Source organism: Pelecanus crispus, chromosome 6 (assembly GCF_030463565.1).
Source record: "Pelecanus crispus isolate bPelCri1 chromosome 6, bPelCri1.pri, whole genome shotgun sequence".
In the NCBI taxonomy this organism is placed as follows: Eukaryota; Metazoa; Chordata; class Aves; order Pelecaniformes; family Pelecanidae; genus Pelecanus; species Pelecanus crispus.
The window spans coordinates 36,762,733-36,775,316 of record NC_134648.1 but is presented as its reverse complement, the minus strand read 5'-3'; the positions used below and the strand labels follow the sequence as shown (position 1 = coordinate 36,775,316).

Sequence of the window (12,584 nt, the reverse complement as noted above, 5' to 3'; positions counted from 1 at the left end):
AATCAAAAAAAAAAAAACCAAAGGAAGGAGGAAATATATGCAGAGAGAACATTCCTGAAGAATGCTAATTTTGATAAATAAAGAGGGATTGGTAAATTCTTGATATTCTGCTACATAAGCAGCCATTTTGAATGTTTCCTTGTCTGTATATCCAGCTGAGATACTGGGTTGAAAAAAAAGTATGTTTCTCAACTTGTTTCTGTCTAGATTTCCCGACATAGACAAGTATGAAGATGGTGGGGAAAAAAAGGAATAGGAATACAGAGGATACTTTTGTCTAAAGAAATATCTGAAATGGAAAGCTGCATGTTTTTCTGACATTCCCTTTCTAAAGAGTTTTAAATGTCAGAGTGGATATAGAGAAAGGTGAAAAAAAAAATGTTGGCTAGGAGGGACGCTTTCTGTGAGAGTTACACAACTCAGTCTGGATAGTTTATCATAAAGAACACTGGGAAGTAACTTGGTTTTTACCTCTACTTTCTTTGGGAAAATAATGTAAAGTATATACTGTATTACTGTTATTAAAATACTGTATTTTCTTTGGGAAATAATAATGTAAGGTACCAACAGCTTTCTTAGTCTACTAAAGAGAATTTTAACAATAGGTGGTGAACCAGAAAAGTCTAATAAGAAAATCATCCAATGGAATGTTTTTATGGGATTCGGTTGGTTGGTTTGTTTAACAATGAGAGATTAATCACACAGACAAATTCCCTAAAGAGCTGTATTCTCCGTTTTAATCCTGTCAAATCAAAAGTGATTGATTGTGGGAGAGATGTCTTGTAAAATGCAAGTTATCTTGTACTCCTTACAGAAGTCATGGATGACATTTAATAAGTTATCGTGTGCGGAAGGCTAAACTAGATTCTAGCCTTATGTTCTGTATATGTTAAATGAAAAGATAGTTTGAATCAAATGGATCCTGAAATTAATAAATAAGCAATTTCATTTCCTGCGTCCAAAAGGATTACATTAATTGCTTCTCTGTCTCTTTTTTGAAAATGCAAAACTCTGATAATATTGGCTGAGGATGCTGGGGCAAATATATTTTAAATTATTTAACTAATGTATTAAAGTTCTGTGTAAAGTCATCTGACCATCACATCCTAAATACTAATAGAATTCCTGTTAAGCAGTTGGGTATTTTTGCCCATTTGAGGTTCAGCTTCTTTTTGCTTTATTTTAGCTTTCCTTAATACTCTCAAATAGCAAATAGAAGTTCTGTTTTCTGTCTTTCAGACATGTATGAAATATTTGCAAGCTTTGTTGAAAAGGAGCAAACAGTAGCAAAACAGCAGTAAAGGATTTGAATGTTTCATAGAATGAGAAGCAAAACCACAGTAAAGCCAGGAAATCTCGCTTTTTTATCTTAAATTTTGCAATTAAGTTTTTTATTCCAAGGTAATTTCAGAATGGAAGTTGGAAGAAGACTCAGCATGTCCTGTGGGTGAACAAATGGTTCATACCCCAGTGATCCCAAATACCTTCAAAAATACACCCAGAAGAACAATATGATTATAATTTACTTTTTATTGGGGTAAAGAGAAGGGTTCTCCTTCTCTTAGCATTACTGGTGCCTTTTAGCTGTGTTTTCACTGTAGGGACCACAGGTCATACGGACATCTCCCTGTTAGTTTAAATTAACTGGCTTGGCTCCTATTAGCAGTGTAGCTGCAGCAGTGGGTAGATCTTGCAGTCCTTTCTGTAACTTGGGGAGAAAAATATGCCTGCCATTGGACTTCTGCATAATGAAATTTTCAATTTGGAACTTTTGGAATTTTGTTCCTTTTAGGCATTTCTAAAAATAGGTTCCATTAAAACATCTCTTCACAGCAGATAATAGGGAACTGAACAAAATTAAACATCAGGTTAAGGCAAAATAATCTTGAAAACATTGTCAGGCTTGTAATTATGCAATTCTTGCCCCTAATGTGTCGTTTTTTTTCTGGTCACAGTCTATTACAAAGAGTTTAATAAAAGCTTAATATGGAGAAAATGAACAAAAAAATGTATAGACACATTAGGAAGACTTCTCTGTGAAGGCAGCTTAAAGAAATTATAACCAGAGGGCAAATACTAGTTTGGATTTAAGATGTATCAAAAATTGAGTCAGTTAGTCCTTTTGACATAAGCACACCAGAATAGCAAAATGACTCACTATTAAAATAGTTGATCATTAAAACTAATGCTTATTAAAGAGTAGAGGATTTCTCATTTGCTCCTTGCCTGCTGTGTAGGAGCTCTTCCAGCCACTAAGTGGAAAGAAACTAGAAGAGTCTTGGAAAGCAGCTGGCTTCAGCAGTTATTCTTAAAAAATATTCTTAAAAAATGACTGTTGTCACACTCAGGCATGAAAGTCTTATCAATTATGGACAAGAAAATAATTACTTTTTAACCTTAATTTATACCATTTGCAGATATTTTAGCTTCTTGTCACTTCATGCATGTATTCTTTTTCCCAATTATTTTGTGATAAGAATACCCAATTTAATAGTGAGGTGAATAATCTACTGTTGATTATTTATCATTGACATTTAAAGTTTCACTACATTTAAAAAGTCCATCTTTTCTTCCAGAAATAAACATTTTCTTATGGTTTGCTGAGATCAGTTTGTCATAGTTCATTTTCATTGAGCCTTGAAATATCTCCCTTTGGAGAAAAGGTGCTAGCAATTTTGTTCTTGATGTTGTGCAGCTAACTGTTGTAGCTGCTGGCCACAAAATCACAGGATTTGATAAAACTGCCAATGCATGCTTTAAGTACCTCGCACTCTGTAGTATTAAGATCTACTCTGGTTCAGTCAGTGTGTGCTATTCCTGGCTGGTTTGTGCCAATTACTAATTATATGATGGAAATCACTTGGTCTCTGCCAAAATTTCCTGTCATTCTGTTCTAAGCCCAAATAGTAGTGTTTGATACAGGAAGGTTTGCATATGGAAGAAATTGCTGTTCTATGACCCCAGTTTCTAAATTTGAAGTTATATTAGCCTCTATTATTCCTGTGCCTTACTTAGCTAGAAGGAGAATGAGTGGCTGATACCCAGAGGATCAGCATAAATAATGTTCTGTCAGCCTAGCCTATTTCTACTGTATTCCTTAAAAGCTTTGTTGCTTATGAGTACATGGCAAATTCGTCTGGATTCTGTCTCTGTGACCTTTCCAAATCCTAATTCAGCAGTGCACAACAGAACTAATGATTCCTTTATTGTGTCTAAGGTTCTCTATGGTTTGCAGGAGAGGGAAGGGTTGGCTTGTTGCATGTTATTGCCTTATCAAAGTGAGATGCAGGTTTTCAGTGTTATCAATGAGAAGTTAATGTGCAGGCAGATAAGTACACTCACAATGTGGACTTCTAAGAGGACAGAAATAGTGAAGTTTGATTCCTGGTTGGTTGACTTTTAGTAACTGGGAAGATACTTACTGAATAAAAAGACCCATGACTGAAATGACGGATGAGTTAAATTACTGAATTTTATTACTGCTGGGATTTTCTCAGCTCTTACATTCCAGAGTTTATTACATGTTTCTGAAATAGAGCAGCAGCTAAGATTTCTGAAACGTGTTCTGATTTGTTTAAGAAAAAAACCATGATAAATAAGATAGCGCTTAAGTTAAAAAGAGGAGATTCAAGGTAAAAAAAGGTGTTGATAAGTTTCATACTTTTACAACTCTTGCTATAGAAGAGGGTTACCCCACAAGACTCGTAAGACTAATTCTTTTCATTAGAATGTGGGTGTATGTAAGCCAGATTCAAACACCAGCCTACACTAGTGATGAGTAACAGTTAATGGCTTCTTCAGTTTGTCTCACAAATGGCCAGCAGTGGCTAATGGGTACTCCTGTTCATCTTCACAAGTTATTTTGCAGTGGATGTGGGAATGAGCTCACAAGACCATCCCCTTTCCCCTCTTATACACCCTGTGCTAGAGGTAAGTGTGGTTTCGGGGAATAAGGGTGGGATGTCATGAGATGAAAGTGATGTGGGCTTCTTAAATTTTTCGCAAACCTCAATAAAGGCATGTATCTGGGAATGGGCAAAGATTCAGCTGAATTCTTATTTTTTGCCCAGAGAGGTTACCCAGTCCTAAACTGACATGCTTTCCTTGAACTGGGAGTCAGAAATCCCTTTTCTCTTCTGTTTTTCTGCTGCAGAAATTCCCAACATTCCCATTATGTGGGCTCCAGAGAGGGGTAAGCAACATCTTCAATCCCACCCAATCATTTCCAAACTAATTCTTTGCTAGTATTTTTTTGCTTTTTTAATCATCATCAAAAACGGTTTTTAGACACATTTTTCCCATCTGTTTGATTTTTCTTGTGGATTCTCATATTTTTGTTTATAGGAAGGTCCCATGGCCTCCCCAGGTGCTAGGGTCAGACTCATCTGCTGTTTCCATTTGTGTGCTATTCTCCTGTGGATTTTCATGGTTCACTCTGATCTAATGATATTACCAGAGGGTGAGCATCTAGATTCTTGGGACTGTTTCACTCATGGTATCCTAAGTTATTGAAAAAGCACTGCCACCCTGCTGCCCTGTCAATCGGTTGGCAGGTTTATGTTTTGTCCTTGCTGACAGTCGCATCTGATTATTCATTGGCTTTGGTCTTTTGCTGCCTTGCCTGTCTGGGGACTGCCTGGCATTCACGGCTCTCTTTTATTCTCTCTACCTGCTGGCTGTGTGGTGTTGTCCTCCTGAAATCTTGGCCCTTTGCCTGACGGTCTGGCATTACCTCTTGACCAGCTAATATCTTGACACTGACTACCTACTGCCCTGTCCATCTGTTGAATGGCATGTATTGCCTCCTTATTGTCCTTTTGATCTGATTGCACATGGGCATTGGCCTTCTGCTGCCCCGTCTCTCGCTCCGGGTGCCTGGCATCACCTTCCGGCTGAGTGCATCTGCTGACTTTGCGGAATTGCTCTTCTGCTGCTTGGCGCACCTGCTGACTGTTTGGTACTGCTTTATCGACTTGCTGAATGTCTGGCATTTTCCTCCTGCCTTTCACCTGCTTCTCAATTATAGCGTCCCCTTGCTGCTCTTTAAGTCTGCTCACTCACTGATACTTGCTCTTCTGCTGTCCCGTCCACTTGCTTTTATGCCTGGCATTTCTATCATATTGTCCTGCCCACCTGCCTAGATTTTATTTCTAAATATGCACCAGTCTGAAAAAAATTAAGAAGAATTGTAAGGAATGGGGAAAAAAATTGTCTGGCTCCTTCATGATCTGATTCAGTTCAACATACCAGCCAAAAACTGATCTCAGTACCAGCATCCAGCTTTTTCACAGAACCGCTCAAAACCCGTTCCCTCACAACAACAACAACAACTACAACAACAAAAAGCTGAATCGTATTTAGTCTTTGCTCCCATCACTTCATTTGCTAGGTGTATTACTGTTCAGTAATACTGTATTCAGTATTAAATTTGGTAGTAATTAAGTACTAAAACACATCACTAATATTACCTACAGTAATTCTCAGAATCCATGGAAGGTAGGTAGTAATAGGGGAAATAAACAATCTGTTGCTGAGGCTCAGAAAGATTAAGGTTTGAATATAGAGCTATGTTCAGTAAACACGGTGGATCAAAGGAGCTAAATAAGAAATTTTACAGGTCTCAATTTAAAACACAAGGTTGCAGCTAATCTAGAAAAGCCATTGGATCAGTACAGTATTACCAAACTGCAGTGTGTCGTAGTTGCTGCTTCCTACTCTTGCTGTACTGGGAGAATGGTCAATTGCTGGTTTACAGAAACCTTTTGTCACACTCAGATTAAGAACAAGGACTTGACTACATCGGTAAGGTCCATAGTAAGGGAATAAATCATAGTCGTACCTTAGAGTAAGAAGCAGGATTTCCTGCCTCTTTTCTTTAATTCAACTCACTTGACCTCTTTTTTCGTAGCTCTGCCACAGTTTCTAGCTTATTATGCATGTTTGTGGTTTTAATTGTGCTTTTGAATCCAGTACCAACTAGGAAGCAGAGACAATATTCTGTCATAATGAACCCTGTCATAACTTAATAGTAAAATCTTCCTACACTTAAAATAATTGTAATATTCTTTTAACTTTAGATTTTAATCTCTCCAGATTTAATATTACTACTTTTGCTATCTACAGAGATACCCGTGATATGTGAAATTATGTGCAGCCATAGAGGGAGGGCAGCATTCCTTGAGTCAGTAGCCTCTTTCACCTGTGCGAGACCAGCTGGGGAATCAGAACGAGACGTTGTGGGAGAGCACCTTGCTCCCATGCTCCTGGCACCAACTTGCCCCTGTGGAGGATGGGTCCCAGTGCAGCAATGTTCTGAGTAAGAGGCAGCGGGAATTTTCTCCTAGTTTTCACGTTAGCCTCTAGAAATCTGGTATACTTATATCCTGCTCCGAGGAACCGGAGGACACGAACGTCTGCTTTTACTCCCTTACGGTATCCTGGGCTCTCCTGTCCTCTCTCTTCTCAGCCTTTCCAACCCTCCCTTGCTTCTCCAGGCATATTTTTTTCACAACTTTGCGAACTCTTAAAGACAGTAGGCTGGCAGTCTCTCACTTCCCACCAGCTTCACGCTGTTGAGGGGTCTGGTGACAAGAGGAGATCTCAGTGGCAATTCTCTTTCTCCAAGCTCTAACTCCCAGCGTTACTTTGCTGCTTCCCTAGACTGTTGTTTGAGAAGTGACATCAGATGCTGGAAGGGAGGAGGAATATTCACTCTAGCACTGCGGGGCTGCACGACGCTGCTAGAACTCACTTCTTATCCCAAGAACCATAAGTCATTTTTCCGTGTATCTTTTCAGTTATTTTTAATATAGTTTTTTAAAAATTAATATTACCTCAGAAAAACAGCCTGTTTTCAAATAATATGCAGGTTATATAAGCTTCAAACAAAATGCAGAAAAGCATCAGAAACTGAAGGAAAAGAAGCACGATGCTTTTTCTTGAATGTATGGAATTTTCTTGGTTGAAAATTATACCTACCAGAGAATTGATGCAGTGCTGTCTTGGGCAGCTTCACTGTAAAATATCCAGGTAAATCAGTTTTCCATCAGCAGTAATCAAGTTGTGATACAAATATTTTAAACAGGTTTTAAAAAAATCTATTTTAAGTTGAAAGAATACATTGTAGTTTTTGTCTTATAAATGAGTCAAAATTTGGTTAAAGAAACAATGAAAAAATTGCACACAAAGCCCTGGGAATTGTATCTATCAAACCCCTGGAACAATGAAATACAACATTATTTTGTCTCTGTTTTTTTAGTGTTTTTGTTTGGTTGGTTGGTTGGGGGTTTTTTTGTTTTTATTAAGGTATTCTTTAGTCTATTATCTGCACTTTTCAACAAAAAATTAGCTTCTGGAATAGTCATGAAGAGTTACAAGTCTTTCCAGTTTATAGAGTTTCCCTTTCCAGGATAATTAAATTTCCTGTTATCAGCCTAATTGTATCTCAGTTTTATTTCCTCTTGTTAGACTCTCCTCCTTCCTTATTATCTCTGATAAAAAAACTTGTTACATTTCTGATAGTAATTTCCTGAACTACTGTGTCTAAATCCTACAAATTATTTGTCAGGAGAATGTTTTGTCATATATCCTCACTTCAATGCAGTATTTAAATTCCATTAAAATTTTTAGTTCGCTTTCTTTTTTCTTCTCTGCTTTCTAAAGGCATTCTTTCTGATGACAGTCAGCATTGTAGCATCGAAGCAGCTAATTTCTTCAGTTGTTTCTGAAAAGAAAACAAATTCCTAACTAATACAGGTCTTTTGCTCTCAAAAAGAAAGACAGGTATATAATTATTTTGTTACCCTGGGGATTTCCAGAAGGTGTTCCACTGCCCTGATCCACTTAATCACTGCTTTCAGTTTCAGTTGAAGTTTTCCATTCTTTTAAGAATAATGTGTCTGACAATGACTCATATCAACTTGGAATTCAGATTTTATTATGTCTGTTTGCTGCTTTTGGATCCAGTTTGAAAAAAATATTTGTTTAATTTTAGACACAAATGCCTCAGATGATAAGTATTGTGCTAAAGAACAGATATGCCTTTTGGTTCGTGCATTGTCATCAATGATGAAGGCTTTTGCTGTCACAACTCATGTAAGAATTTGCTGAAGGTATATTGATACCGAGTAAGTTCCAGTGTCTCTCTACTGTTAGCTCTTTATTTAGTGGGTAAATAGCTTTTGTTGGAAAAATGGGGAGATAGATACACAAAGCAGATGTAAGAAGGAAGACAATACTGTTTTTACATGATTAGTTCTGAGCATTGCAATTTGTAACACATGATTTTTTTCTTTTATATATTTGGGAAATATCTTTGGGAAGATTTAAACACTTCATCCTCTGGGTTCCCTTTTCTTAAAATGTCCTTTGGAGTACAGGCTAGGAAAAGGTGTTTATATGGTTATAATGCAGTTTTAACTGATTCCTTGTTAAGATAATACCCATGGCTTAAAGTTAGTGAATTTCCTTAGTAAATTAAACTGATATATTCACTGAGTTTATACATGGAATAGGACCCAGTCATCCATCTTTCAATGACTGGTGCAGAATTGTTCACCCCAGTATGTTTTCCTGTTGTTCTGCTCAGCCAGACTTCAGATTTTGAATTTGCTGGAGCCTCTTTCATTTCACTTGGGAGTTTGATGAAGTCAGATAGATGTCATGGTTTGGAAATTTTATCTGAGACTGCACGTAAACTTTTGTTTGATTAGTCCTTTACTGCTCTCATAGTGCATCATAGCAATACTAAATAATCTTTTCCACCCTCGCTGTTTGCTTTCAGGAAATATTTGTACACCTTAATTAGGCTTTTTCTTTTAATCTTTTTGCAGATAGACTGTAGATAGGCTTTATGAAATAAGCTTTATTTTGTGTAGAGTTGCAATGTTGTACATCACGCAAGTGGCAGATTTTGTGGACTTCAAAGCTGGATGAAACCTCTACATTGCACCATTTTTTTGTCTGAGTTTTTGGGCTACATCTCCCTTTTCACAAGTGAAAAATGATTGGGTTATTGCCACTTCTGTCTATGAGCTGACCAGTTCTTTCTTTCAAGCCAAATAGTGCTTATGTGTCCAGTGGTATACGGAATTAATCTATGAACAGCAAGGCCTAAAACTACAGTCTCTCTCAAACGCTACTACAATTCATGCAAGTTTTACTGAATTCTGCTGTTCAGCGTCGGTGGTTCCGGGGATGAGGAGAACAGAGAAAGGCACAAAGTTCTTTTAGATGTCTGTCTCCTAGGGATTTTGTTTCCTGCAGCATCTTAATGAGAAGCTGCTATTAACTCATCATCACTCTTTGCAAGCAAGAGGGAGTCTGTAACAGTAGAGTTTTCTTTTGACTTTTTTAAGCATAGCAAAGATGGATTTACTGGAACTTGTGGGTTTTTCTCAATTAACAGCATGTCACATTGTTAAGACAGCTTAATATTTTCCCCAGAAATACTTTGTGTCTTTGTTTCTTTTCCTTGTTAGCTTTTTTAAAATGAGGATTTTTTTTTATTTAACCCGTTTAATCAGACACATAGTATTGGGCAGCTAACCTTAGGTGCATATGATTTCTGTGTTATTCTGAATTCCTGTCTTTCATTATCCATATGCATTATATAGAAATCGTGCTGTCTGATTTTTTTACTTAAGTTAATCTGCTTAGGGCTATGATGTTTGTAGTTGCTGTTCTCTGAATCACTACCATTGCTATGGTAGTGAGCTGTTTAGCATTTATTGTAAGAGTTCTGTCCTGTGTACATTTTCAGTACACAGAGGAAGAACTAACTTGTTCCCTGTGCCTATCTAAGAATCTCTTCTGCTTTACCAGTTGTTAAAAGCTACCACTTTTCTCAGTAATCCCCTTACACACTGCTAGTATAAAAATCAGTCTGCTGAAAGTTTGGACACAGAGTGAATTTCATTAAAAATCAAAAAGATTTTTCTGCACAATGTGGTCTGCTGCTTCAAGCACAGTAGAAGTGTATGTGAGGGGAGGTGCTTATATATGTATGTTGCTATATCTATATTAATGAAGAGGTGTGTACATCATAAGAACTTCAGGGTTTCAAAGTTAAGAGTTGGGCAGTTAGGAAGTAAACCAACAGAATTTGTCTGTACAATGCAAAGTTGCATTAAAGTGAAAGCATTACTCTGTCACAGCCAAGGAGTATCAATAAATGATTGAACTGGTTTTAGCTAGCACATGAAAGATACTGTAACGTGTTTCAAAACCAGAAGAAACTGCTGTTTTGGATACAAAAATGTGTATAGAAAGGATCTTGGGAACAGTGAAATAAAGGGAAAATATTTTATGCTGGATTTTGTTATGTTGTTAACTATTATTATTAAGTATTGTAAACCATTAATTAAATAGTAAAATAAAATTCCAGAGGACAAGGTCAACTTGATATATTTAATATTTCTCACTCAGTGTAAATTAGGAATTCTGCTGTCTTCTATTTCAGTGCTCTGTGCTGCAGCAGCCTGAACAAAGTACTTCATCTTCTCTTTGAAAAACCTTTTCATCCCGTTGTTTCCATGAGAATCTTGGAGGGAAAAAAAGTGATTTGTGCCAGGAGTTAAATAATCCTGTACAGGAAATTGTTTGACAGAATGCACAGTAGGTCACTTTGGCTTTCAAAATCTGTTCAGTTCCAATGAGTTCCTCATTCACGTGTACCTAAATCGACAACTGTTCAGACTCTGAACACTTGAATTCCTTCACTGGATCTCACTGAAGAATCCTTTCTATGAGTTTTTGGCAGAAGTACTTTAAAGCTGTTGTTATTTGACATGCTTTATCATTTACTTGGGGAGTAAAGAGACTGTGTAAGGGAATCTTAAGAGAAAGTAAAGTACTTCTTGTAATTCTTGTGTTGCCGTGGTATATTTTTGAAAAAATACCACTCAGTAGTCCATCCTTTGTAGTGTATTTTAGGAAGGATTTTTTTGAATCTTCAACATTGATGATTTGAGATATGAAATTGTTTGGAGGTGCTACTTTACCTGTGGCAGAAACTGACTGGAGTTTCAGAAGTACAAATATTTCATATGCAATATTTGTTCTTGGCAGAAGGTAGCAAATGATAGGAAACAACAGACGACGTTCTCAAAAGAATTGTTCCACATCTCAATCTCAGTAGCAAATGCGTTGGAGCTAAAGCATTGCAAAATTATTTATTTAGAGAAGTGAAATTGCAGGTAAAAACTTTTGGTTCTTTTACTGCCTAAGAGACTGGGCAAGTTCTTAAGAAAAAGCCGGGTATGTTTCTATCTGGTGGCCTCATTCTTTGTGTGTGCTGATCAGGATCTCTAAAGAATAGGGTCTATTCTCTTCCTGTGGTACTGGTATTACAACTAAGCAAAAGTGACAGGTTTGTTTCCCTTATGTAGTTCTAGACTTCATTGCTTAGTATACTTTCCCCCCTGCCCCCAAATGTAAAGAATTCAATTTTGGCACTGGTTTTGTATAAAATGAAGCTAACTCTACTCTGATTCCCCTTTGGTATAGATATATAGTCTAGAAGACAGTACATATAACCAGAAGCACTATACAGAGTATTTTTTTAATGAGACAGTGATCCCTAGTTATTATACCATTAGTTAGAGCTCATTACATTGTTAGTTGCATTAATTGTAGAATTCTCATTGATACTCTTATTGAAATATTGTAGATATTCTTATTGATACTCATTTCTCTCATTCCTGCTGTGTGATTCTGTGATCTGCAGAAAACAAAATTCTGCACTTCTCAGATTTTGTTCCAATTCTTCAATTTTTAAAGAATTTTGCAAAAGTTGTAATGGATTGCATAGATTTTTACATTTTATATTAAATATAAAGCAGTTTGAAGTAACTGAGGGAAAACTTAAAAGAATAATAATGTTTAATAGATAAAATTTTAAGTGTTTTTGTAATAGCAGAATGGTGTCACTACCTTTACAAGGAAGTCTTCAGCTGTACTACTTTTATTGAACAGCAAGGGATTCATTCTTACATGAAGTAAAGTTGAAGTGGGAAGCATAGCAGTTTGCCCATGAAAAAGAGGGCTGAAAAAGGAAGTAGGCACCTGACCCTTCTTTGGAAGCAAGTGCAGTGGCTGGTTTCCAGCTGTTGTTTTAACAAGCTAATCTTCCTAACCTCTCCCCCTTTGCAAATACTCTGCCTTTTGACACTGGCTTAACACACACCATCGTACAGCTGTAACATACTGCATCTGGTGGGCTGCGTACATCTTCATAGAGCCTAAATGCATTCCTCATAGTGCAGAAAAGCATTTAGTAAGTGTTTTCTTTGTTTGGTTAACTGTTTCTAAAAATGATTGTTCTGTTGGGCTTATGACAATGTATGGGGGTGGGCAGTATCATAAAATTAAGATCAGTTTATATGGCATAAATATTTTATACACCTTTACTATCTTAAAACTTTGTTTAGCAATCAGGATTAAAAAAAATTGTTATTAGCACTTAATATATATTAGAAGTGATATTTAGAAGATGCACATGGTTTGGCCACCCAGATGCACCAATTTCATTAGCATTTCTATTACACAAATGGGGCAGGCAAATCGCTGATCTATTAAGTTTATGT

General features: G+C 36.7%; 1 protein-coding gene across 8 annotated transcripts in view; it reads left to right on the top strand.

Moving 5' to 3' along the window:
• Nucleotides 1-12,584, top strand: part of GPHN (gephyrin) — a 314,644-nt gene that overhangs the window by 169,741 nt on the left and 132,319 nt on the right. For 2 of the 8 annotated variants that reach the window (XM_075713209.1, XM_075713202.1), the window contains exon 5: nucleotides 4,154-4,192. The exons of the other annotated variants lie outside the window; for them this stretch is intronic. In XM_075713209.1, the coding sequence (XP_075569324.1) occupies nucleotides 4,154-4,192 (39 nt within the window). The remainder of the gene's footprint in view (nucleotides 1-4,153; nucleotides 4,193-12,584) is intronic. 8 annotated transcript variants of the gene reach the window in all.